We start from the raw sequence: 24,268 nt of genomic DNA, 5'->3' as shown, positions 1-24,268 counted from the left end.
CCGGGGCAGAGGCCCCGCCCTCCCGCCGTCCGGGTGTCACAGGCCGCAGGCCATTGGCCAGGACCCGCCTCCCGGCCGGGGTCACCGTTCCGCACGCCGGGGTCAGGCCCGCGCACCCGGCCACCGCCCCCTCCCGCGGGAGGAGGGTCGCCGGCCGCCGGCATGGGCCGCAGTTTGACTCGCCGCACGGTCCCGGGCCTGTGGCCCCGGGCGCGCCCTCCCTCGGCCGGGACCCTGCTGTCCCGCCCCGGGAGCCACGGTCCCTCCCCCGAGGCCGGCGGCCCCTCCTCCAGCTCCAGGCCGCGGGGCTGGGGATCCCCCGCGTCCATCTCGGAGACCTCGGGGGCCCGGCCGGAGGGCTCCGCGCCCGAGGGGCCCGCGCCCGCCGCGTCGCCTTCGCGGGAGGCCCCGGCCGACTCGCCGCCCCCGTCCTCGTCCCCCTCCTGGCCCTCCTCGCGGCCGCCGCCCGCGAGCCCGGAGGCGGACGGGCCGCTGCTGCGCCGGGGCGCGTGGGGCGGGATGGCGGCCGGCTCGTTGCTGGAGGCCGGCCTGGCCCGGGTGCTCTTCTACCCGACGCTGCTGTACACGGTGGTCCGCGGGACCGTGCCGGGCCGGGCGCGCCGCGACTGGTACAACCGCATCGACCGCACGGTGCTGCTGGGCGCGCTGCCGCTGCGGAGCCTGACGCACCGGGTGAGCGGCTGGGCCGGGCCCGGTCGGTGCCCCCGGGGGTGCCGGGCGCCTGTTTGAGCCCCCTCTTTACCTCGGCAGCTGGTGGAGGACGAGAACGTGCGCGGGGTGATCACCATGAGCGAGGAGTACGAGACCCGATTCCTGTGCAACTCCGCCAAGGTGAGGGCCGGGCCGGGCCGGGGAGGGGCACCCGGGGCGCAGCCGGTGGCCGTGGCCGGGCCGGGGCGGGCCGGGGCGGGGCGGGGCCGGGAGGCAGGTGTCCCTGCCTGTTGGCCGCTTCAGAGGAGGGCCGGGTACTCTAAGCTTAAATGGCTGCGACCGGAGGTAGAAACTCTTTGTGAAACAAAAACTGTTGGTGAAAGGCGTTTGAAAGTAGAGTTGACAGAGTCTTGTTACCCCTTTGTGCACAAATGTATTTTTAATTTCGGTGATTAAGAATCAGTAAGCAGCCCTGACCGGTTTGGCTCAGCGGATAGAGCGCCGGCCTGCGGACTGAAGGGTCCCGGGTTCGAGTCCGGTCAAGGGCATGTACCTTGGTTGCGGGCACTTCCCCAGTGGGGGGTGTGCGGGAGGCAGCTGATCGATGTTTCTAACTCTCTATCCCTCTCCCTTTCTCTCTGTAAAAAATCAATAAAATATATATATATATATTTAAAAATCAGTAACCAAATTTGAAAGGCAACTTTTCTTTGGCTTGCTGATCTCATTCATGCCACACTTACTGAGCACTACGTATGGGGGGGGGGGGGGCACTGCCCTAGGCATTCAAGACTAAGGCCCCATAAACTTGGAGAAGAAAAGCCACCCCCACTCCCAGAGTAAATTTATCATAAAACCCATTGAAAAACTGCATCGGGTTAATTTGGCTCTGACTTGAGGGTATTTTTATTGAGATGTTACAGATGTGGAGGAGTTACAAAGTACTGTCATAAGGAAGTTCGGGCCTAAAACATAATCTTCATTAAGTGTGAATGCCTGTCTGTGGGACTCTCCACAGAGGTGATCAGGCATTGTCCTCTGTTGTGTTTGACCTCTATTAGCACATACAGCTATCTTCCTTGTTTACTAGCGTGGCCTGATGAAGATGCTGTAATTTCAACCCGTAGGTTTTTTGAAACCTGAAAGACTCACATTTAAAATATATTGATTAGTGATGGCATGCATTTTTAAGGAATGGGTAACAGTTCCTTCCATTTCCAGAGTACTTTGCCATAAAGCTGCAGAAGCTATTAGCCAGAATGGTAAAAGTTCCTTAGTGTGGTCAGCCCTGTGGAGCAAGAGGAACATAGAAAGGGCGTGGTTGCTGGCCGTGAGGTATTGACATTCGTACTAAGTAGCTATATTATCCCACTAGCCTAGAAAAAAGAAATCTCCAAGGCAGTGGGCCTCACATTGTAATATGATCTACCAGGCTCCTTAAAATACCATATTCCTAGGTACAAGCCCCAGAGAGTCTAACTCAGGAACTTCAGCTTGGGTTCCGGGATCTGAATATTTACCAACTACTGTAGGAGTTTCTGGTGTAATCCTATATCATAAAACTCTAATATGCAAATCAACCGAACGGCAGAACGACTGGTCACGGTGAGTCACACTGACCACCAGGGAGCAGACGCTCAATGCAGGAGCTGCTCCCTGGTGGTCAGTGCGCTCCCACAGGGGGAGCACCGCTTAGCCAGAAGCCAGGCTCCCCGGCCTAGGCAGTCCGATATCCCCCATGGGGTCCTGGGTTGCAGATTGTGAGAGGGCACAGGACTGGCTGAGGAGGACCCGCCCCCCCCCCCCCCCCCCCAGTGAACGAATGTCGTGCACTGGGCCTCTAGTTGTAGCATAAGCTACACATTGCAAAGCCGTTTGCTAATTTCATGAGCTGTATTGACCTTCATTCAGAGTTCTAAAGTCTCTGGTTCTAAGAGATTAAAAGAGTATCTGATGGCCTGAAGGCTTAAAGAAAAAAAAAGTTGCTCAGTTTGCCAGAGGCCTTTTTTCTATTTCTGAGTCTTTTCTTCTTTGCTAAGTGTAAATATTGCAGTAGCAAAGGTATGTGCATTGTTTTAATTTTAAAGTAATTCTATTTTGTTTTTGAGTGTATATTTTTATTGATTTCAGAGAGGAAGGGAGAGGGAGAGAGAGATAGAAACATCAAAGATGAGAGAGAATCATTGATTGGGTGCCTCCTGCATGCCTTCCACTGAGGATCAAGCCCCCAGCCTGGGCACCTGCCCTGACTTGGAATCAAATCATGACCTCCTGGTTCATGGATCGATGTTCAACCACTGAGCCACACTGGCTGGGAACTAACTCTACTTTCTACCACATACCCTCTAAAGAAAAAAGTGGTAATAGAAAGCTCTCAAAATACAGTAGCCCAACCCAGCAGCTAGGTCATTGCATAGCGACCAAGATTATGCAGAGACAGTTTCACAACTTTTGTAGATGAATTTTATATAGTTAACTAGAGGCCTGTTGCACGAAGAGATTCGTGCTATAGGCCTTCCCTTTCCCTGGCTGCCGTCACTGGTTTTTTTCCAGCACCCAGGACCCAGGCCTTCACTCCGGCCAGAGCCACCTTTAGTCTTCGCTGCTCCGGCTGGAGCCGCCTTCAGTCTTCGCTCTGCCACTTCATGGCTACGTATGCAAATTAACCACCATCTTTGTTTAATTTGCATACTCTCCTGATTGGCTGATGAGCGTAGCGGAGGGATGATCAATTTACATGTTTGTCTATTATTAGGTAAGATGTTTTGCAGTTAAAAATTCAAATACCCAAAGGGCACTTTAAGAACACTTTAAATCTTGGACATAATTCTAACTCAGCAGCATAGTTATTGTTTGGTAAAGACCAACCATGTAGGTCAGTCATTGCAAAAAATCTTCTGGCCCTGGCTGGTGTGGTTCAGTTGGTTGAGCGCCATCCTATGCACCTAAAGGTCCCCAGTTTGATTCCTGGTCAGAACATATACCCAGACTTGAGGCTCCATCCCTGGTAGGGGTGTAGTCATGTGTTTGGGAGACTGTTGATGTTTCTCTCTTGCCCTTGCTAAAAATATCAATAAAAACACATTAAAAAATGTTTTTTCTGGATAAAAGCAATACACAAAATATTTCTGTAAGAGTTTCTTGTTAGAAAACAGTAAACAGTGTATTCACAGTGTAGTAAACCCTGAAGCTTCCTTGTTGCTTTGCTACCTCTTGGGAGCCCATCTTCATATGACTAACATCTGGCTTTTTTCATCCTTTTATGCTGGTGGACCTGGTCCCAGGAGTGGAGGAAAGTAGGAGTTGAGCAGCTTCGACTCAGCACAATAGACATGATTGGAATCCCAACCTTGACTAACCTCCAGAAAGGAGTTCAGTTTGCTCTCAAGTACCAGTCCCTGGGCCAGAGTGTCTACGTGCATTGTAAGGCTGGGCGCTCCCGAAGTGCCACTATGGTGGCCGCGTATCTGATTCAGGTAGGAGAGATCTTTCTGGGTGGGTCCCATTTACAGCAGATTTCCAGAACTTCAGTAGCATAGTCTACAGGGGGGCCTTGCTGGAAGGAGCCGTGTCCCCCGTTTCAGACTGTTGGGAGGTGGAGAGTACCTGAGCTTTGTCAATAGGCCGACCTGTGGCTGTGCCAGCTGCCAGCTATGTGACCTTATGCAAAAGTGGCTTCTCTCTCCTGCTGTTTCCTTAAACTAAATGTGTTAGGGAGTTTGAATGAGAAAGTATGTCAAGCACTGACTTACAGCAGACACTCAATAAATGGAGTTGCAAAGGATATTAACACCAGCTGAGGGTGAGAATCACTTGTTAAAAATAGCATGTCTAGTACTGTAAATAGTGCTGATCACTTACGGCTCTATAGTACTCGATTTCTTCAAGTGTTTCAGAGCAGTTTTGGACATTAGTTTCTAGAAACAGGATCCAATGGAATTCCTCCTATCAATTTGTTATGATCAGCAGGTGGGACACTTACTAGTAAAAATATTTAGAAGCAAATACTCTTATCATTCCATTGTTTGCCCCCTGCTTAGCTCATTTTTGTTAGCTGTCTGGCCCCTGCAGAGCATTTACTAAGTCATGGGGATAGTTTAAGGAAAAAGGAAATGTAAAGATAACCACCTGGCCTTGTTTGTGTTACTGTGGATTGGTGAGTACATGATTTAACAATACTAAAGCTTCGGTCATTAGGACTGTTTGCTGAAAACAGGGTCTCAGGAGGATATTTTGGGCCAAGTGAAAATTGAACTGGCAGGCTAGAATCTATATTTTCTTGGTTCTGTTGCGTTCTAAACCAGTAAGTTTAGGACACAAAGATAACCCTACCAGTAAAATTCAAAGTGCTGTTTTTCTAGTTATGGTGACAAGTTACTTAAAAACATCTGCTCTTGCCAAAACCAGTTTGGCTCAGTGGACAGAGCGTCAGCCTGTGGACTGAAAGGTCCCAGGTTTGATTCCGGTCAAGGGCATGTACCTGGGTTGCAGGCACATCCCGTGGGGGATGTGCAGGAGGCAGCTGATCGATGTTTCTCTCTCATCGATGTTTCTAACTCTCTCTATCTCTTTCCCTTCCTCTCTGTAAAAAATCAATAAAATATATTTTAAAAAAAAAACACACACACACACACACAAAAAAATCCTCTCTTTCCAGGAAACGTGTACCCACTGGTCCAGCTCAGGGAGGACACCTAGTAGGCCTTGGCAGGCTTGGATTTAGGATCTGAGCTCCACACGTTCAACCTTCTTTTGCCAGAGTTTGGCAGAGCAAGAATTAAGTAGACTGACTTGTCCCCTGGCCTGTAATTTGAGGCTGGTTAACTGAGAGTGCTAAACTGCTCTCCCTTATAATACATGGAACATGGTTTTTAACCCCTCCCCCCCAAAATGGAGTTTTTACAAAAATGAAATTCTGGGAGCCCATTAGCACCTGTCATTAGGTCAAGACACCTTACACCGGCTTCTTTCATTTCCCAACCCCGTACTTCAGGTGTACAACTGGAGCCCAGAGGAGGCTGTACGCGCCATCACCAAGATCCGGTCACACATCTTTATCAGACCTGGCCAGTTTGAGATTCTCAAGGAGTTCCACAAGATGACTGCAGAGGCAGCAAAGAAGGAGCTGTATCACCCGCCACAGACATGAAGCATGTGGATGAGAAGGAACTCGAGACAACCCTGCTGGCAATAGAATGCAAACGCTTAAAGGACCGATGGTGCTTAAGCCCAGGCACCGTAACGGAAGTGCGCTAAGTAAGGGGCCATTTTCTCCCTTTGTCATGGTTTCCGTTTCCTGAAATAACACTGCTGCGTGGCTAGAAAGATTTAGCCTGGCTTTTATTTGCAGGGGATGGGGATGTGGGGTAGGGATGAGGATGTCTTAGTTTTTGAATAAGGTCAAAGAAATCTATCGTGCACCTCCTGTTGCACCTGGTGATATTTAGCACCATAACCCAAAGACATTTAACACTAGGAACGAGAAGAAATACCAGCTCTGGCTCTTTGCCACTGTCAGAATCTCAATTCACTGGCCCCTCACTTTTGGAGCAGCAATCCTGTGTATAAAAAAGGAAATATGGTATTCAATCAGGATTGTGGCTGACTTAGAAATGTGTGTGCATGTAATTAGTTCCCCTCAGGAAATCACTCCTTCAGAATTCAAAACAGACACACGTATCCCTCTAGAAACTTTATTTGTATGAACAGTTTCTAGCTCTAGACTGGACTTAGAGCTTTTAAAAGAGTAGAGACCTTATATATTTGAGTTTGAAAAATGTTTCTGCTATTAATAAAAATAATCCTTTCTACTGTTTTATGGCTTATCCCTTAGAGTAAGCCAAAAATCAAACCGAAATATACATTTCCTGACAGATAGATGAGAAAGCAATAGACACAATGTCCAGAATTTTAGAGTTGACTCTTGCTGGTGAAGGACACCTTCAGTTTTGTCCATTCTCCCACCAAAGCCTGAAGGAAAAACTCTTGAACACCTAATTCTTTGTGAAAAAATTACCAAATAACTTTGCAGACCATAGAAGAAAGATTGGGCATTTTTCCTTTTGTCCTGGGGTCGGGGCTGCTTATATTGAACACTGATCAGGTAAGGAGGGGAGGCGGTACCTCAGATCCAAGGAGCGCGTGCTCTAAGCAGTCTGCAGTGGGCACAGGGTGACCAGGGACGGCAGAGAACAGGCTGCCTGCCCTCAGTCAGGCCGCCAGCTGAGCAGTGGCATCTAGAAAGCACCACAGTGGCTACCCCCATGGATTCAGGGAAGGGCTGAGTGCTGCCTGTTGAACATGTGCCACAAAATAACATAGTACTCTGGGTTGGGATTTTGGAGACTTCCAGTTTGTGTGGGCAGGTACTGGCAGAGGGGAGGACAAGTCAGCCGCTCTTCCCCCACTGCCTTATGCCAACACAAACTGCAGATTAGTAAGCAGCACCTTAATGCCTCTGGTGACTGTGATAGTGGAAGTGGCAGGGTCAAGCTTGTAGGTGTTGGCATCCCCCTTTTTATATCGATCCCGAAAAACATAAATGCTCCCATTACAGCTGGCGATCTTCCAGAGGGGTGGAGTCGAGCTCCAGGCCTCAGGAAGGCAAAGCCGGGTAAAGCTGTCCAGCAGGGGATTGTAGCAGACCAGGGAGTCCCCTTCAGCCACGATGAACACCAGATCCTTATGCACAGCGGCATGCATGCGGCCGGCAAAGGGCAGCACATAGGGCTTCATGTAGCACTTGTCTGTCTCTGTGTCAAAGCACTGGATGAGTCGGGAAGGTTTGGTAAAGAAGTCCAGGTCATTCTCCTCCCCCCCCAGTAAGTAGATGATCCCGTTGAGATTGGCTCCAGCGGCCCCTGACACAGCCACCTCTAGCTGTGTTGTCTCTATCCAGATGTTATAATCTACCTGGTAATAGATAACTGCATTGGAGAGGGTATCCTGCAGTGTCTTGCCACCCAGTGAATATATAGCATCTCTCCCAGGCACAGACACCATGGTGTGCTGGAGCCGGTCCCGGGGTAAGGGCGCACACCACTCCCAGTCCACAGTGGCGTTGTTACACTTCCACATGCGCCGTGGGATGGACCCTCCTACCACGTACAAGTCTCCACCATGCTTGCAGGCTGCAGTGATCTGGTGGCACAAACTGTTTTGGCCACGTACACTGATGGAGTCATCTTCAGCACAATGCAAGGACACCGCCAATGAGTGGGTACGAGATGACTCTTTCCCGATGAGATAAATATGCACATTCTCCCCAATTTCCTATTGGAAAAATTAAAATTGTAAGTGATATCTACCGATTCTAGGCTAAGGCCCAGCTTAGACTCAATGCTTTAAGGTCTTAGGCCACACACTTGTATTTTGCTCTAGCCTACTCCCCTCCGGTTTCTGTGTGTCACCCTGACTCTCCTCCAATCACTTTTCAGGCATTTTATGCCGGGGCGGAGAATCTGTTGCACTCATCCTCTCAGCTTCTTAAAACTATCATGAGCTGGTGATTCAGACAAAGGGTGCTTAGGATTGTTAATGCAGTGATGAAAGTAGTTCCATCGAGGAGCTTTGGAGCTCAGAGGCACACATATCCTTCTCCCCCAGCTCCTATCAACTTCAAGCCAGAGACAATCACCATTAAAATGGCCAGCCCAATTGACGGGTGTAATACATGGCTAGTATAGTGTCCCAATCCAAAGAAATCTGCCTTACCTTCAAGCTACTCTTGAGTGACTCTGCAAAAGACTCTCTTTCCTCTTTATTAAAATTGATCCAGGCTTCTATTGCCTCTGTTGGGTTCTGGGAACATGGAACTCCATCTGTTGAGACCCAAAGGAAAGGCATGGTCAATGGCACTCTGACAATCCAAAAGGGAGATCTAGAGCCAGGGACTTTAAATATATGAATCACTTTGTTAGACTACCACCCTGTGTGTATGTGTACACGTATGAGAAAATCTCAAATTGCCTTTTAATCAAAATGGGTGGTTTGATATACTCCCATTTGCCACAGAAGCAATCTACTGGGCTGCAGAGCTCACACTTAAGTATGTGTATATCTCACTTGCAGTATCAGGATTGTAACCTAAACTTGGCCAATCACTTAAAATATTTTTTAGGGCCCAGCCGGCATGGCTCAGTGGTTGCACGTCAACCTATGAACCAGGATGTCATGGTTTGATTTCCAGTCAAAGCACATGCCCAGGTTGTGGGATTGATTCCAGGGTGGGCAGGGGGGTGCGTGCAGGAGGCAGCCAATCAATGATTCTCTCTCATCGATGTTCCTATCTCTCCCTCTCCCTTCCTCTCTAAAATCAATAAAGATATATTTTTTTAAAAGTTTTTTTTTAGGTATCTTGACTTATCCATCATTCATCATAAATTTACTTAGGTAACAGGTACATGCAGAGTGCAGGATAGATAAGAACACCTATGGCCCTAGCTGGTTTGGATCAGTGGATACAGCGTTGGCCTGTGGACTGGAGGGTCCCAGGTTCGATTCCAATCAAGAGCACATGCCCAGGTTGTAGGGGGAGTGCAGGAGGCAGCCAATCAATGATTCTTATCATTGATGTTTCTATATCTCTCCCTCTCCCTTCCTCTCTGAAATCAATAAAAATATATTTAAAATAAACAAAAAACAGAAATAGGAAAAAGAACACCTATGCACAGGGGAGATTAGAGTATACATACAAATACTTCACTACCTTCCGCTTTTCTTTTCCTGGAGTCTTCCTCAAAAGGAACTCTCTCTGACAGCAGCTACAATAAATCTCAATTCCTTTCAGAAGATACCTAAATTCCCACCAATACCGTAAATTAACACCAGGAAGCCTGAGGGTTTCTTTCTCTTGAACTAGAACATGCACTGGGTATGATATGCCCCCTCCCTCAACTTACCGGAGATGATATCGGTGAGTAGGTGGTGGGGCAAGTGGAGAAATTCCTCTGTGTCCTGCAGCCGGGCTAGGTGGGCCTTTGCACAGTGCTTGGCAGCAGTGTAGAGCTCAGGATCACTGTGCCGATCTGCCAGCCACATCACCTGAAGGCAGTTCCCCACCTGCACTGTGCGGGCCAAAAACCGAGAACATTCTTCAAAGAGAGATGTCAGCTGATACATATCTGACACCTCATAAATTTCCTGCAGCTCATCAGCTCTAAGTTTCACAGTCCCATGGTAGATATAATCAACCAGGAGCTGGAAAACAGACTCACTGACATCCTGCAGCACAATCACCCGGTTGTGGGCCTCCTTCAGGTTGGAAGTGAACATGGACCGGAAGAAGCAGCTTTGAGCTGAGAGGACCAGCCGGTGGAGCTGAAACTCCCGGCCTTCCACTGAAATGGTGACGTCAGCAAACAGCTCTTCCTCCAGACACAGTTTCATGATGCCCTGAGCCACACGGCCTGAGTGTGACCGATCTTTGAAAGTGTAGTTCACAAAGTAGTTTTCATCCATGAATGCTCCAGGCTCCTCGGGTGATTCCATGGTAGCCAACTTCTCTCTCTGCCAGTCGTCTGCAAAGTGACACCACCCTCAATAACAAGGAATCCACAGCCACAGTCTATGAATCAAATGGTGCAATTCAGCGGGAGAAGGAAAAAGTGATTGTTAACAAAGTGGGCCCAGATTGTCCTTAATCCTGGCCCAGCCAATAACATCTCTGATGATCTCCTTCAACTACAGCTGGGTTCATTCTGCAATGGCACCCCAAACCTAATAAAATCAATACAAGTTCTTACTATGGGTGTTTCCTTTCCGTGATGTAACAAAAGGCCTGGAATTTTTGGTCAAGGCATGAAAACAAGTGGTTGGAGTAAGCCAATTATCTTAAAAACCTGGCAAAGAGCCTTCAAACCAAATAACTACTGGGTATAAAACTAGCGAGGTTCTGGAGAGTAGAACCAGGCAAAAAACACACCCCAAATCCTTGTGTCCAGGTAGACGCTCTCCCTCCCCCGGCGCTCGCATGAAGTCCAGACCTTCTACTATGAGGCTTGGCAGGGACATCTGTCAGCCCCACATCTGCTCTTTTCTGAGTTTCTCCCCCGCATTTCTCAGTTCACCCTAATCACTCCCCAAGGCTCCGTCCCAGAACTCGAGACAGAGCCAGTCGTCCCAAGCCCAGGGCACAAGGAGGCCCATTGCCACGTGCAGTGTCGCCGCTCCACCTGGAGTCGGCCTGGGCACGGGAAACGGTCGCCGGGGAAACCGTCCTCCGCCCTGCCGCCCCCCAGGCCCGCCAGCCCCGTCAAAAGCTTAGCTAAGGAAGCGGGGAAGGGGTGTGGAATGTGGAACCCAGAACCCCGCCCCTTCCCATCCTCTCACCGTTCCGATTCTTTAGGGTCCTCGCCTTCTTTCCAGATTCTGCCACACGAAGCTAGGGCCACGTTCACCTCACGGTTTTCCCACTAGCTTGCCTTGTTTTCTCACCTGCTTCCCTTCCTATCATTCGGAAGCCCGGATCCCGGAACCTCTGCTTTTGGCCCGGCGTCCGCCCGGAAGAAAATATAAGGCACACTTCCGCTTCCGGTCCGTGCCCTTGTGGCTCCGTGTCCTGTAGGTCTTGCCTTTGCGGCTTGGTTTGCATCTGGGGATCATGGCGGCCGCCGCTAGGGCCTGGTGTCGGGGGCTCGTGGGGGCCGTGGCGCTGCCCAGGGGTGAGCAGGGGATGACCGGATGAGGCTCGGGGCAGGAGGGCGGGCGACCAGCGCAGGGAGCCCCCCAGGCCTCACCCTGCGCTCCTGTGCCTTTTATCTCCCCGTGCAGGGGTTGGACGACCCTCGGCGCTGTTGCTGCCGGTGAGGAGGGAAAGCGCTGCAGCCGACAAGCGCCGTGAGTATGTGCGGCCCGGCCCTTCTCGGGACTACGGGCGGGGGCTCCTCATTCCCTTCGTCATGTTTGTCCTTGCTCTGGGATGCCCTTCCCTGCGGCCTGGCAAGTCTACTTGTCCTTGGAGAGCTGACTGCTACGATCCTCACTCTGCAGGCCGAATCGGGCCCTCCCCGTTCCCTTAGGTCCCTCTGTTATGTCCATGATTGCCTCCTCGTCCACTTCCGTGATTCTCTTTTTCTGATTAAACTGTCAGCTGTTTGAGAGCGGGAAACATAATATTTGGGCCTTAGAGCCCAATATAGAGCCTGTTGTCATAGTAGCTCACATTGAGTGCTTATTGTGTGCCAGGCACCTGGGAAGTGTTTTTATGAATGGTCTTAAAGTCCTCACAACAATTTCATGAGGTAGATAGTATTTTCAAACTATGAATCAGGCTGGAAACAGTTCAGAGAAATAACTTGCTCAGGGTTACAACACTATTGAGTGACAGAGCAGGCCTGCTTGCTGCCAGAGGCAGAGAACAAATAGCCATTACCCTGCAGTTTATGCTGTTTGGGTGTTCAGTGATTAGATTGCATGAATGACTGTATAGAGATACGTTATAGACAATATAAGCCAACTGTGAGTCAGGAGACCTGGCATTTCCCCCTTTTTGGGTCTCAGTTGCTTCATCTATGCACAAAAAAATAAGGTTCAACTGGAGAGTCTGTGAGAGCTCGTAAGCCCTGAAGTTCTTCCTTGAGAGCCTGCTATGAGCCAGGTGCTAAGGAGATGCACAGGAGCAAACGTTCTGGCTCCCACCGTTATGGAGTCTGGTAAGAGAGCGGAGACATATGTTGCTTTAATAGAAATGCAGGCTTTATGAAGGGAAGAACCATGGAGTAGTTTTGAGAAGATGCAAACATGCCAGCTTCAATATGAGAGTCTTTGCGGACTGTGTAGGTGGCATTTCCCCTAAGGTTTCATCACTTCCTATTCCCTCCATCCTCACCTTCAGAGTTCCACAGGGAGCCTCTTATAAGCCCAGACTGGATTGGATGCAGGGCTCGTTGCTATCTTTGCCATTTGTTTGTTAAATATGCCTTCTCCTTTCAGCCACTGTCAGACCACGGAATGATGTGGCCCACAAACAGCTCTCAGCTTTTGGAGAGTATGTGGCTGAAATCCTGCCCAAGTATATCCAACAAGTTCAGGTAATATTCAGTACTGTTGTTTGGCCGGGGTCAAGAAAGAACCATATTCTCAGGTCATGTGGGAGTGGGCAGCCTGGGATCAAAAACCACAGATTCTGCCCAGCCAGTGTGGTTCAGTGGTTGAGCATCAACCCATGAACCAAGAGGTCACTGCTTTACTTCCTGGTCAGGGCATATGCCTGGGTTGCAGGATTGATCCCCAGTAGGGCTGTGCAGGAGGCAAACGATTGATGTTTCTCTCTCATCAATTGTTTCTCTTTAAAATCCTCTCCCTTTCCCTCTCCTCTAGAATCAAGAAAAACATATTTTTTAAAAAGCCCCACAGATTCCTCCATCCCAACTCAGGTTTCTTTCTCTGCCTTAAATCAGAGAATCAGCTAAAGTTAGCTGCTCCCTTGGTAGCTCTTTGTTGTCTCTACCTCCTGTTCCATGTCTGCAGGTGTCCTGCTTCAATGAGTTAGAGATCTGTATCCATCCTGATGGAGTCGTTCCAGTGCTGACTTTCCTCAGGGATCACACCAATGCACAATTCAAATCCTTGGCTGACTTGACAGCAGTGGACATCCCAACCCGGCAGAACCGTTTTGAGGTCAGTCAGGAGGTTTGAGAAGGTTTTCGGGGGTAAAGGAAGGAAAGGGAACAGAACACTTTTAGACTAAGAGTTGCCAGTAGGAACCATAGCCTTCTTAGTTTTAGTTGGGTCAAACAGCTTAACAAAACAGTTAAACTAGAGCCTCAGCATCAGGCAGGCCTCGAGTTTAAATCCTGGCTCTGCCATCTATACACTGTGTGAATATTTTGTTTCTATCTTTTTTTGACTTTTCATTTTCTTTTGGGCAGAATAAGTATAAAATTGTCCCTAACTCAGGGTGGTTGTGAGGATTAAATGAGATAGTACAGGTAGATTGCTAGCACACAAGTTTTCAATATATTTAACTATGGACATTTACTGATCATATACTATTTGCCAGATCCTGGGATAGAGAAATAACACCCAATAACTGCCTTCCAGGAGTCCCTCAAACTCTAGTCAGGAAGGATACATAAACAGCTTAGTGTAATAACTTATGACACATGGTATGTTAAAGATGTGCTATAATAATGAAGGAGGACCACTTAGCCCTGTCTGGAGGCTTCTCTGAAGGGAGAGAGAATGTTTGTGCTGAGTCTTAATGGATGACCAGAAGACTAAGAATTAGTCCAGTGAGGATTGGGATTGGGGGAGATGTGGTTTGGAGACATCCTAGACCAGTGATGGCGAGCCTATGACATGCGTGTCAGAGGTGACACGCGAACTCATTTTTTTGGTTGATTTTTCTTTGTTAAATGGCATTTAAATATATAAAATAAATATCAAAAATATAAGTCTTTGTTTTACTATGGTTGCAAATATCAAAAAATTTCTATATGTGACACAGCACCAGAGTTAAGTTAGGGTTTTTCAAAATGCTGACACACCTAGCTCAAAAGGTTCGCCATCACTGTCCTAGACAAAGGGAATGGCATGAACAAAGACAAGTATGCCGACTGCTGAGCAGCTGCATGTTAGTGTGGCTTAGGCCTTTGAAAGCAGTTGTAAGTAAGCAGGATCTTGAGGTTTTGAGCTTCAGGATAGAAGGCAGATTTATCTAATTCACCTTGTGTCATTGATATTCCCCCTCAGGGACTTCAGCTTGTGGCCATCTTGGTCCTCCATTTCCTCTGTTCTCCCTAGATTGTTTACAACCTGCTGTCTCTGCGCTTCAACTCCCGCATCCGTGTGAAGACCTATACAGATGAGCTGACACCCATTGAGTCCTCCGTCTCTGTGCATAAGGCAGCAAACTGGTATGAGAGGGAGGTGAGTTACTGGGCATGGTGGACCGTGCTTCTGAGTCACAGTTGCAGAATTGGTTGGAACTACTGTGGGCAGCACAGCCCCTTACCCCCATGTTGGCCATGATGGACTGGTTGCCCGAGGGCCTCTTTTTTCTAGATCTGGGACATGTTTGGAGTCTTCTTTGCTAACCACCCTGACCTAAGAAGGATCCTGACAGACTATGGCTTTGAGGGGCATCCTTTCCGGAAAGACTTCCCCCTGTCTGGCTACGTTGAGGTAGGAGCCTTGGAACTGTGATAGCAGCCTCAGGGAAGGACTGGCAGGGAACCTGGGGGATCCTGGGCATGGCAGGAAATATGGTTTGTGGATTGTGGTGGTTTAAGAGCATTGGCTCTGGATTCAAATCCTAGCTCCACTTTTATAATTTGGGGCAAGTTACAAATTTCTGTATGACAGTTTTACTCATCTGTGAATTGGGAACAATAATAGTACTTAACCAATAAGATTTGCAGTGTTCTAAATGATGTATGTGTAATACCTGGTGTACTATAAATGCTCAGTTGATGCTAGCCATTATTGTAGTGATCATTTGAATGATCAGGGCAGCCTTGAAAACAGAGTCTGTCCGCAAGATCTGAAAGTGGAATGTCATTTTACTGGATCTCTGAGAAGGAAGCTGACAGGGAAGACACTGAATATTCAGCCTTTGAGAATGGCCAGAGGCAGGACCAGTAACATCCTATCTAATAAAGAGGGAATATGCTAATTGGCCCTCACACCGTTGCAAAGGTGGTGGCACCCATAGCCAATAAGGAGGGAATATGCTAATTGACTGCCCCGCCCTCAAAGATGGCAGCACCCATAGCCACAAGATGGTGGTTCCCAGTCCCCTCAGCCCCGCAGGGGCAGCAGGCTCCCAGCAAGGCCGGGCCCACCCCCAGGTGAGCCTAGCCACTCTGAACACCTGCCTCCGGAGTCCCCCAGTCCCCTCAGCCACCCAGCTGCCCAGGGCCGCCCGAGGCTCAGGTAACCAGGGCCAGCTGAGGCTTGCGCTGCCGGCAGTGGCAGCAGCAGGGGTGTGATGGGGCGTTGCCTTCCCCTGATAGCCTCCCTCCCGAGGGCTCTCGGACTGTGAGAGGGGGCAGGCCAGGCTGAGGGAACCCCCCTCCAGGGCATGAATTTTCATGCACCGGGCCTCTAGTGTGACCATAAGGGCCTTATGAAGAAGTCAGTGCTTTGCTTTACCATCCATGTGCTGCAGGTTGTTTGTCAGCAGGGAGATGATCTATTGTGTACATTAACACCAGTGATTTTGTAGCGAAGTGACTTAGAAATACCAAGATAGTGGCAATCCAGCCCTTCTCTTTAGTGCTCAAATGCTCCTGTTAGTATTTTGCATGGATCCCTTTCCTTCTCAAGCTACTTCTGGTCAGGGTTACTTCCCTCTCTTCTCCCTTTCTTTCACCCCTACTGTCCCCCTGATTTGGACTGCCTCTTAACCCTAGCACTTGTTTGTTCTTATCTTATCCAGCTGATCCTCCAATAACAAGAAAAGCCATGCCAAATTGATTGCCTCACATCTTTTATTTTTTTGATTGCCTCACATCTTGACATTGATAATGCCAAGGCCCCAAGGCCTGAACTTGAGTGCCTGCCAGTTAGGTGTACTCTTTTCAGCCACTGACTTGCTCTCTAATCCTGGGCAAATTCTTATAAAGTGTGTGGATGGGTGAGCAAATTCAGTTCAACTGGAAAGAGCTCATAATGGGATGGCGGGCAGGTGAGCCTGACTGGGTGATGGCAGGACATGAGACAGAGGGCATTTTGGACTATGGTTAATAAGTAACAGGTGTGGATGGAGACTTGAAACAGGCTGGGACAGGAATCAAGAATAGAGAAGTAGCCCTGACCAGTTTGGCTCAGTGGATAGAGCGTCGGCCTGCGGACTCAAGGGTCCCGGGTTCGATTCCAGTCAAGGGCATGTACCTTGGTTGCGGGCACATACCCAGTGGGGAGTGTGCAGGAGGCAGCTGATGTTTCTCTCTCATCGATGTTTCTGACTCTCTATCCCTCTCCCTTCCTCTCTGTAAAAAATCAATAAAAAATATTTTTTTAAAAAAAGAAAGAATAGAGAAGTAAAGGGGCTGGCATGGGGAAGTGGGCTGCTTGCTGTAACAAGGCCTTGCTCCGTGCACAAACCTGCCTTTTTCTTCTGCAGTTACGCTATGATGATGAAGTGAAGCGTGTGGTGGCTGAGCCGGTGGAATTGGCCCAAGAGTTCCGCAAGTTTGACCTGAATAGCCCATGGGAGGCTTTCCCTGCCTATCGCCAGCCCCCTGAGAGTCTCAAGCTTGAAGCCGGGGACAAGAAACCTGAAGCCAAGTAATTCCAGGGAAGGCATCTGGATCCTAGAAAGCGCCTTATCTATAATTGAGTCTGTGTAAATAAAATCCTAGACTTGCCATTTCCTGTGTGCTTATCAACATGAAGTTTTTACTCAGGAGAGGGGAGATGGCAGACAGGAGTTTTCCCTGCTGACTACCAAACTGGGAGTCTGTTTTAACGGGACTGAATAGTGCAGTTACAGATGTGGTGACCTGCAGGCCTGGATGTGTTTCTGAGGGGGTGTTCTGCAGCTGAAATTCAAAGTTCATATAGCACACAGGCCTCAGGGTGGGTGTGGCATGGCCTCTAGCAGGGTCTCAACAACTGCTGGAGAAAGCCTATGTCTGGCAGTAACTTATGTGCCCAGGGGTCTGGATGGAACCAGGAAACCACTATCCACCCTCATTCCATCCAAATATCCACAGGGTTCCATGAGCTGCAGCTCCTTTTTGAGTCTTGAACCCTGCAACCTGACAGCCCATCACGCTTGATCTAAGGGAATCTTCCTAAACCAGTGATGGGGAACCTTTTGAGCTCGGCGTGTCAGCATTTTGAAAAACCCTAACTTAACTCTGGTGCCGTGTCACATATAGAAATTTTTTGATATTTGTAACCATAGTAAAACAAAGACTTATATTTCTGGTATTTATTTTATATATTTAAATGCCATTTAACAAAGAAAAATCAACCAAAAAAATGAGTTCGCGTGTCACCTCTGACACGCATGTCATAGGTTCGCCATCACTGTCCTAGACTCTGGCCTGAGCCAAGAATGTTGTAAACAAGCAGAGGAGGACCCAGGGCTGAGGCAAATGCCATTCGGGAGCCGCAGCTTCCAGTGGATAGGACTCTCACGCGAGCTGGTCTGGACTCTGCAGCCGGTCTGGCTGAGTGCCTGAGGTGGAAGTGCTTGGCTTTGCCTGCCCATGGCACTGTCCAGTCAGTCGGGGATGCATTTGTAGGACTGAGCTTTGCAGCTGATGCTCTTGGCTGCTGAGGGGCTCCCTGGAGGCTGGGCTGGGGACTGGGCGTCGGGAGTTGGGCTCAGCTGCAGGATGTTTTGGGTATGAGGACAGATAAATAGTAAGGTAGTATTACGGCCTGGGCTCTTCCCTACCTTTTAGGAGGGCCAAGCTCAAGCTGTTTGCTACCCAACACCTTTTTTCTATTAACTAAGAATCCGGTCCATCTGGGTAGCAACTGCCTCCTGCTGCCAACAACCAAGGATTTCACATTTCTACGGGATGGAAAGAGCCCTGGGAAGCCAGAGCCAGCTCCTCCCTGTTTTGCTTTAAAGAGTGACACGCAAAGCAGGGAACACTTGAGCAGCCTGCAGTGGAAAGCTGGAGCCATGGTGTGTGGCAGACGGATGCAGGAGCAGAGAGCAGCCAGGGAGAGCAGAACTCAGAGGACGCGGTGGGGCATGGCGGGGAAAATTAAGTTCCTGGCTTGGCTAATGGTAGCCATCTGCCTCCTCCCTGGGTTGACTACAACCCAGCGCCACGAAGGTACCAGGGCTTCAGGGTGGGGTGGATGGGAACCAAGGAAGGCTGCTGGCTAATAGCAGTTACAGTTGGTTCTGAGCCTAGCAGGGCCTCGGGGCTGTGGGCTGACGTGTGCTGCAGAGGTTAATGGCGTGGGCCCCTCCCCTAGAACAGGAAAGGCCCAGGTGAAGTGAAGGGAGATAAACGTAGGTGCTGAGCCTGGACGGAGTTGTGCCTCGGCTTATTCTGGTTGATGCCTGAAGCATTTTCCCTTGATCTGCCCTGGGTTTGGAACAATCATTTCAAGGGACGGGTGCACCCTGGGGTGGGATGAAGGAAGCTGTAACAGACATTCTGCCTTGCCTGGTCTCCCTGCCTTGCATACCATCACTACTGAGGAGTAAGGAAGGAGTGGGTTCTTTCCAAAAGGGGTCCTCAATCTTTGAGGAAGGTCACTGTTTTAGGTTACATTGTAAACCAGATGATAGGGAGGGAGGGGGAGTGGGAAGTAAAGTGTCTCGTGACCCGTTGCCCTGGAGCTCTTGGCCAAGGGAACTGCGAAGTTCAAGGAGTTCTGGACATTTGCTGGGGTGGTATCTGGGTTTGGGATGATGATCTTGGAATAAGACCTATGCCTGGGGTGGTAAATGTCAATGTGTGTATGTGTGTAGGGAGTGTGGGGGTGGAGGGGAATGGAATGGCAATCCTCTTGCAGCTAAAGTCTAGACACTCTTACAGGCAGCTAAGGGGCACTTCTGGGAAGCTGGGTTGTTTAGGACGGAGCTTGGCAGGGGCCTGACTTCTCTCTGCTGCCCCAGGGCAGCCCATGGACAGCACCAGCGTGGCAGGTGGCCTGCAGGAGCCAGAGGCCCCGGAAGTGATGTTTGAGGTCTTTCCTCCAGCTTGGGACATGGGGGTGGGGGTGCAGTGTCCAGAGGTCCCTAAACTCAGAGTTGGGAAGAGGGATGTCTCCAGCTGGGCTTGCTGGGGGAGGGGGGCAACCCAGCATGGGACCTACTGCCTGCTTATGCTCCCCTGGCCCACTCTAGCTCCCTGCCCTGCCCCCGGAGCGCAGCCCACTCCTTACACAGCTCCCCTTGCAGCTGCTCTGGGCCAGGCTGGAGCTGGATGTCACAGGGCAGCTGCACATCCAGGACGAGGAACTGGCGTCCACACGTCCAGGCCGCCGACTCGGGCTCCTCCTGCAGCACCACGTGCCCAGTGACTTGGAGGGTGCTGAGCAGCGGCTGCAGCAGTTCCAGGACCTGCGGAAGGGGCCTCCTCTTAGCCCCTGGGATTTTGAACATCTGCTCCTCACCGGCCTATCCTGTGTCTACCGGCTCCACAAGGCTTTGGAGGCTGAGGAGAGGGGTCGCTGGGCCCAGGTCTTTGCCCTCCTGGCACAGGAAACACTCTGGGACCTGTGCAAAGGCTTCTGCCCCGAGGGTCAGCCTCCTCCTTTGGGGCCCTGGGCCTCAATCCTTGACCCCATCCCCTGACCCTCCCCTTTCACCTATCAGCCCCCTAATTCCCACCCCCAAGCCAGACTCATCCTGGGCAGGGGCCTCCATATGGCACCTGGTTCTTCCCACCGTGTTCCGGTCCTTGGGCTTAGGGCTGCACCCTGGACCATGCTTACCTCTCCCCTGTCTTCTTCCCCGGGCCCTGATCGGCAAAGAGGCCAGACTCTGGGTGCCAGGCAGCAGGTGCGAAACTAAAGGCAGGACTTGCAGGCAGTGTGTGTGGTGTGTGTGTGTGTGTGGTGTGTGTGATATGTGTGTGCGTGGTGTGTGCGTCTGTGGTCTGTGTAGGGTATGGGGTGTATGGTGTGCGTGGAGTGTGGGGTGTGTGCGTGTGTGTGTGGTCTGTGTGTGAGCACGTGGGGTGTGTGCGCGTTGTGTGTGTATGGTATGTGATGTGTGTGTACGTGTGCATGGTGTGTGTGTGTGGTCTGTGTGGTGTGTGATGTGTGTGTGTGGTCTGTGTGTGTGTACGTGTGCATGGTGTGTATGTGTGGTGTGTACGTGTGCGTGGTGTGTGTGTGGTCTATGTGGTGTGTGAGTGTGGTGTGTGTGTGTGTGTGTGTGTGTGTGGTCTGTGTATGTGTACGTGTGCGTGGTGTGTATGTGTGGTCTGTGTGGTGTGTGATGTGTGTGTGTGGTCTGTGTGGTGTGTGATGTGTGTGTGGTGTGTATGTGTGTGGTCTGTGTGGTGTGTGTGTGTGTCTCTGTGTGTGTACGTGTGCGTGGTGTGTACGTGTGTGTGGTGTGTGTGTGGTCTATGTGGTGTGTGTGTGTGGTGTGTGTGTGTGTACGTGTGCATGGTGTGTATGTGGTCTGGTGTGTGTGTGTGGTGTGTGTGTGTACATGTGCATGGTGTGTATGTGGTCTGGGGTGTGTGCGTGGGGTGTGTGTATGGTGTGTGTGTGTGTGTGTACGTGTGCATGGTGTGTGTGTGTGGTCTGTGGGGTGTGTGATGTGTGCGTGTGTTGGGGTCAGGACTGAGAAGTGTGTTTTAAAAGATGCTGGAAGGGAAGCCGCTCCTAGTCGGGGGTCAGGCCCCGGCCCGCCCCTGGCGTCCCTGAGGCCCTGGGCATCCGGGGCCTTCTGAACGCTCCACACCCCGTCTCGGCACCCCCTGAAGCCCAGCCACTGCTCCGGGCCCGAACCTCCACGTCCCCGCTGGGTGGGGACAGCCTGGCGTTCTTGGTTGTCTGTTGGGAGTGAAGGGAAGCGGGTGGAGAAATGCACATTTCCAGGGCAGAGGGATGTGTCGGTCCATCTCAACCAGCCCGCGGGGAGCGGTCGGAGGAGGGAGCGAGGCTGGGAGGGGATGGACAGCGCAGGCCGAGCTGGCGGGGAGCCCCTGATCCCGTGTCCCCCCCCACCCCCCATAAAGTGTTCTGTTCCGGCCCCCTGGGTCCTGTCCTGAGCCGATCGCCCTCCGAATGCGGGCCGCAGGAGGTGGGCACCCAGGGGCCAGCTGCACCCTTCACCCCCGGGCCGGAGGAGGCATGCCGGCTGGACGCCGCGCTCCCAGAGGAGCTGGGTATGGCCGTCAACCACCCGCGGACCAAGGACGGGGAGGAGTTAGACAGGGACGGACCGAGAGGGACACGCACGGGAGGCCCACCACGGGTCGGATGTGTCGGATTCAAATTCTCCTCTCACCTTCCCAGGCCTGACGACGCGTGCCCTCTGACCCCTGACCCTCACCCCACCCCAAAGAGACAAGACAGAGAAAGTCGGGACACAGGCGCGGCGCAGGCCCGCTTTATTGGCATCCGGCCGCGCTGGGCTGGCCGCCAAACTCGCCGGCGAGTGGCGGGGCCGCGCGGCTCGGCCGGCCCGCCCTCGGCTCCTCCGGGCGGGCGCTCAGAGCTCCAGCGGCCCGGGGCCGGGCGGGCCGGCGGGGTCGGGGGCGGGCTCGGGGTCGGGGTACACCAGGAAGCCGGAGAAGGTGATGTACTTGCCGTGGTTGCTGTAGGCCCCGTAGCCGTCGTGGTCGTGGCTGAGCAGCCACACGGCGTCGCCGCGCCGCAGCGCCAGCATCACGCTCTGGCTCTGCATCTCGCGGCGCCGCGACGCGCCGTCGTCGTAGATCATGGCCTGCACCTCGTCGCGGTTCTTCATCAGCTTCACCGACAGCGTCTTCCGCGGCAGCTTGCCCAGCGTGAAGGAGAAGAAGTAGGCGCCGGGCAGGCGGCAGCGGAACACGCCGGCCTCCGCGTCGAAGTCGCCGCCGATGTTGACGAGCTCCGTGTCGAAGGCGAGCGGCCGGTGCCGCGGGCGGGGGCCGGCGTCCGAGCCCACCAGGCTGCGCGTGCGCGCCGCCGAGAAGGCCGAGCGCGGCTCGGGGGGCGCGGGCGCGGGCGCGGGCGGGCGGCGCGCAGGCGCGGGCGCGTCGGCGTCGGCGTAGACCAGGTAGCCGCTGAAGGTGGCGCCCGGCGCGCCCAGCGCGTACTGCGGGGCGCGGTGCAGCCGCAGCCACACCGCGTCGCCGTAGTCGAGCTGCAGCATGGCGCTCTGGCTGGCGGCGCGCCGCGCGCCGGGCCGCCGCTGCTCGTCGAAGGCCAGCGCCTGCACCTCGTCGCGGTTGCGCACCAGCATCACCGACAGGCTCTTGTGCGGGGCCTTGCCGGCCGTGAAGGAGAAGAAGTAGGCGCCCGGCACGCGGCAGCGGAACCGGCCCGTGGCCGCGTCGAAGTCGCCGCCGATGTTGACGTACACCTTGTCGAAGGTCACCGCCATCTCCGTCTCCGAAGCGCCCTCCAGAGGCGTGGTGCGCGCCGCCGAGAAGGCCGAGCGCAGCTCCGTGGAGCCGGGCCCAGGGCCCAGGGCCCAGGAGGCTGCCGGGCCCAGCAGGCCCAGCAGGAGCGGCAGCATGGCGCCTGCAAGGGGGAGAGGGGGGCAGAGGGAAGGAGAGGAGGGTTGGGCGGGGGCACCTCCAAATTCCCGGAGCTCTGGGCCCGGAGACCGGTTCTCTTCCCAGCCCTGCCCTGGATGCGTAGCTAGGACTCGGTTTCCCATGCACTTGGGTGAGATCAGTGATTTGCAAACGGCGGCAGCCTCGCCTGGAGAGCGTATTCACACAGGCATGGTTGGTCCTCATCGCCAGAGTTTGCATTTAGTAGGTCTCACGAGGCCTGAGAATTTTCGTTTTCCAACGCATCCCCAGGTAAAGTAGATGCTGCTGGTCCAGGGACCACACTTTGGGAACCATTAGATTAGGCCAGTGATTCTCCAAACTTCTGTTGTTACAAGCACCGGAACCCCTTCCTCAGGTGAAAGCTGGCATACGTAGAACACAGATGCAAGCAGAGTGCTCTGTTTGTAGGGCTTCCCCTGCCCCCTTCCCCTTGGCACCGGGGGTCCTGGGAACACAAGGGGTGGGCAAGGGGTCTCTGAGCGTCCGTCAGCCCCTGGGTTGCTGCATTTTCCTGTGGCTATTCTGTGGTCTCTGGCTTGCCTTTCACTCCGGCATTGGTTTGCTGTACGGATGCCCTCCGTGATGGCTGCTGTTTCAGCCCATCTGGGCCGGAAAGGAAATAGCTCCTCCCTGACCCCTCCCCTGGTCTCTGACCCACACAAGAGTCAGCTGCCACGCTGGGCTTCCGGATTCCTCAGGGGCCCTTCTGACTTCTCTGAGCCTGGGGGCTGGTCACAGGGAAAGGGGAGAGCCACCATTCCAGCAGGCCTCTGACAGTGTGAGGTCAGCGGCTTTGTTCTGCAGTGCAGTGGCGTGGAGAGGACCGACAGCCAGGCCTGGGCTTGCGTCCTGGCTCTACCACTGACGCTGTGAAATCTTGGGCAAGTTCCTTAACTTCTCTGGGCATGGCCTCCTCTGTGTAAAGGGGAGGAAACCTGACTGTGAGAATGTTCTGAGATAACAGGTGTGAACACAGTCTGCACGGCTGTGTCACCCAGGTGCGTAGGTGCTTCTGCTCTTGGCCCTGAGAAAAGCAATCTGATCAAGTTCTTGACGTAAGGGGTTAGGGACTCAGTAACGCCTACTCCTGGGGGCTTGGTGAAGGCACCGCTTAACTCAGAGGAGCCGCTCTCCGATGGTGGGGTTCCATCAGCTTCCTAGTAGGCATAGGCTTTGGGAATCGAATACCCAGAGGCCTTGAAGTGGAGACAAAGCAGGACAGAAAATGAGCTGGCAGCAGCCTGGCATGGGGGCTTCTGTAGGCAGTATCCTGGGAGCGTGTGTGGCTTTGTGTCTCTCTGAGACATGGGGACCTGCCAGGTGCAGCTGTACAGATGTGCTCTACACAGCAAGGACATTCACCTTGGGGTAGGTGGGCACTGGAACCTAGCCCGCATTACACTTGCCCGAATGTGTGGGGCTGGAGAAAAGTGTGCCTTTTCCTAACGCTC

At 52.3% G+C, this 24,268-nt stretch overlaps 5 protein-coding genes and 1 long non-coding RNA gene across 8 annotated transcripts; 3 read left to right on the top strand and 3 right to left on the bottom strand.

Annotated features, from left to right (window-relative positions):
- The first annotated feature begins 82 nt into the window (after nucleotides 1-82).
- PTPMT1 (protein tyrosine phosphatase mitochondrial 1) lies at nucleotides 83-6,487 on the top strand. The gene is made up of 4 exons (XM_059709389.1): nucleotides 83-693; nucleotides 772-852; nucleotides 3,957-4,148; nucleotides 5,666-6,487. Exons 1-4 carry the CDS (start codon nucleotides 163-165, stop codon nucleotides 5,819-5,821), a joined length of 960 nt encoding a protein of 319 aa, XP_059565372.1. The 5' UTR covers nucleotides 83-162; the 3' UTR covers nucleotides 5,822-6,487.
- Nucleotides 6,352-11,159, bottom strand: KBTBD4 (kelch repeat and BTB domain containing 4). 2 transcript variants are annotated; one of them, XM_059709388.1, is made up of 4 exons: nucleotides 11,002-11,159; nucleotides 9,573-10,190; nucleotides 8,386-8,492; nucleotides 6,352-7,944 (listed from the first exon to the last, which is right to left on the bottom strand). In XM_059709388.1, exons 2-4 carry the CDS (start codon nucleotides 10,159-10,161, stop codon nucleotides 7,084-7,086), a joined length of 1,557 nt encoding a protein of 518 aa, XP_059565371.1. In that variant the 5' UTR covers nucleotides 10,162-10,190; nucleotides 11,002-11,159; the 3' UTR covers nucleotides 6,352-7,083. The 2 variants fall into 2 exon arrangements, with proteins under 2 accessions (XP_059565371.1, XP_059565370.1); XM_059709387.1 differs by having other exon boundaries at nucleotides 9,573-10,237; nucleotides 11,002-11,156.
- Nucleotides 11,160-11,179: 20 nt separating this feature from the next.
- NDUFS3 (NADH:ubiquinone oxidoreductase core subunit S3) lies at nucleotides 11,180-16,984 on the top strand. The gene is made up of 7 exons (XM_059709390.1): nucleotides 11,180-11,333; nucleotides 11,443-11,508; nucleotides 12,604-12,701; nucleotides 13,141-13,290; nucleotides 14,416-14,541; nucleotides 14,677-14,796; nucleotides 16,739-16,984. The coding sequence occupies exons 1-7, from the start codon at nucleotides 11,273-11,275 to the stop codon at nucleotides 16,904-16,906; spliced, it is 789 nt and encodes a 262-aa protein (XP_059565373.1). The 5' UTR covers nucleotides 11,180-11,272; the 3' UTR covers nucleotides 16,907-16,984.
- LOC132241188 (uncharacterized) lies at nucleotides 16,792-19,576 on the bottom strand. Its single transcript, XR_009454460.1, has 2 exons — nucleotides 19,477-19,576; nucleotides 16,792-17,953 (listed from the first exon to the last, which is right to left on the bottom strand). It is a non-coding gene; the product is annotated as an uncharacterized LOC132241188 (long non-coding RNA).
- Nucleotides 17,924-20,139, top strand: FAM180B (family with sequence similarity 180 member B). Of its 2 annotated transcripts, none has more exons than XM_059709391.1 (3): nucleotides 17,924-18,413; nucleotides 19,208-19,278; nucleotides 19,493-20,139. In XM_059709391.1, the coding sequence occupies exons 1-3, from the start codon at nucleotides 18,257-18,259 to the stop codon at nucleotides 19,886-19,888; spliced, it is 624 nt and encodes a 207-aa protein (XP_059565374.1). In that variant the 5' UTR covers nucleotides 17,924-18,256; the 3' UTR covers nucleotides 19,889-20,139. The 2 variants fall into 2 exon arrangements, with proteins under 2 accessions (XP_059565374.1, XP_059565376.1); XM_059709393.1 differs by lacking the exon at nucleotides 19,208-19,278 and adding an exon at nucleotides 18,788-18,789 and having other exon boundaries at nucleotides 19,460-20,139.
- Nucleotides 20,140-21,636: 1,497 nt separating this feature from the next.
- C1QTNF4 (C1q and TNF related 4) lies at nucleotides 21,637-22,779 on the bottom strand. The gene has a single exon (XM_059709386.1). It carries the CDS (start codon nucleotides 22,772-22,774, stop codon nucleotides 21,764-21,766), a length of 1,011 nt encoding a protein of 336 aa, XP_059565369.1. The 5' UTR covers nucleotides 22,775-22,779; the 3' UTR covers nucleotides 21,637-21,763.
- Nucleotides 22,780-24,268: the final 1,489 nt, after the last annotated feature.

Source organism: Myotis daubentonii, chromosome 9 (assembly GCF_963259705.1).
Source record: "Myotis daubentonii chromosome 9, mMyoDau2.1, whole genome shotgun sequence".
Lineage (NCBI taxonomy): Eukaryota > Metazoa > Chordata > Mammalia > Chiroptera > Vespertilionidae > Myotis > Myotis daubentonii.
This window is presented reverse-complemented; position numbering and strand designations above follow the sequence as displayed.

Bases quoted from the DNA above. Each gene is read 5' to 3' on its own strand.
- PTPMT1 (XM_059709389.1), top strand. From the start codon at position 163: ATGGGCCGCAGTTTGACTCGCCGCACGGTCCCGGGCCTGTGGCCCCGG. The intron at 694-771 runs GTGAGCGGCTGG...TTACCTCGGCAG, and splicing joins TGCGGAGCCTGACGCACCGG to CTGGTGGAGGACGAGAACGT. The intron at 4,149-5,665 runs GTAGGAGAGATC...CCCGTACTTCAG, and splicing joins TGGCCGCGTATCTGATTCAG to GTGTACAACTGGAGCCCAGA.
- KBTBD4 (XM_059709388.1), bottom strand. From the start codon at position 10,161: ATGGAATCACCCGAGGAGCCTGGAGCATTCATGGATGAAAACTACTTT. The intron at 8,493-9,572 runs GTAAGTTGAGGG...GGGTCTCAACAG, and splicing joins ACTCACCGATATCATCTCCG to ATGGAGTTCCATGTTCCCAG. The intron at 7,945-8,385 runs GTAAGGCAGATT...TTTTTCCAATAG, and splicing joins CACTCAAGAGTAGCTTGAAG to GAAATTGGGGAGAATGTGCA.
- NDUFS3 (XM_059709390.1), top strand. From the start codon at position 11,273: ATGGCGGCCGCCGCTAGGGCCTGGTGTCGGGGGCTCGTGGGGGCCGTG. The intron at 11,509-12,603 runs GTGAGTATGTGC...TTCTCCTTTCAG, and splicing joins CGCTGCAGCCGACAAGCGCC to CCACTGTCAGACCACGGAAT. The intron at 13,291-14,415 runs GTCAGTCAGGAG...TGTTCTCCCTAG, and splicing joins CCCGGCAGAACCGTTTTGAG to ATTGTTTACAACCTGCTGTC.
- FAM180B (XM_059709391.1), top strand. From the start codon at position 18,257: ATGGTGTGTGGCAGACGGATGCAGGAGCAGAGAGCAGCCAGGGAGAGC. The intron at 18,414-19,207 runs GTACCAGGGCTT...CTGCTGCCCCAG, and splicing joins TACAACCCAGCGCCACGAAG to GGCAGCCCATGGACAGCACC. The intron at 19,279-19,492 runs GTCTTTCCTCCA...CTCCCCTTGCAG, and splicing joins CCCCGGAAGTGATGTTTGAG to CTGCTCTGGGCCAGGCTGGA.
- C1QTNF4 (XM_059709386.1), bottom strand. From the start codon at position 22,774: ATGCTGCCGCTCCTGCTGGGCCTGCTGGGCCCGGCAGCCTCCTGGGCC.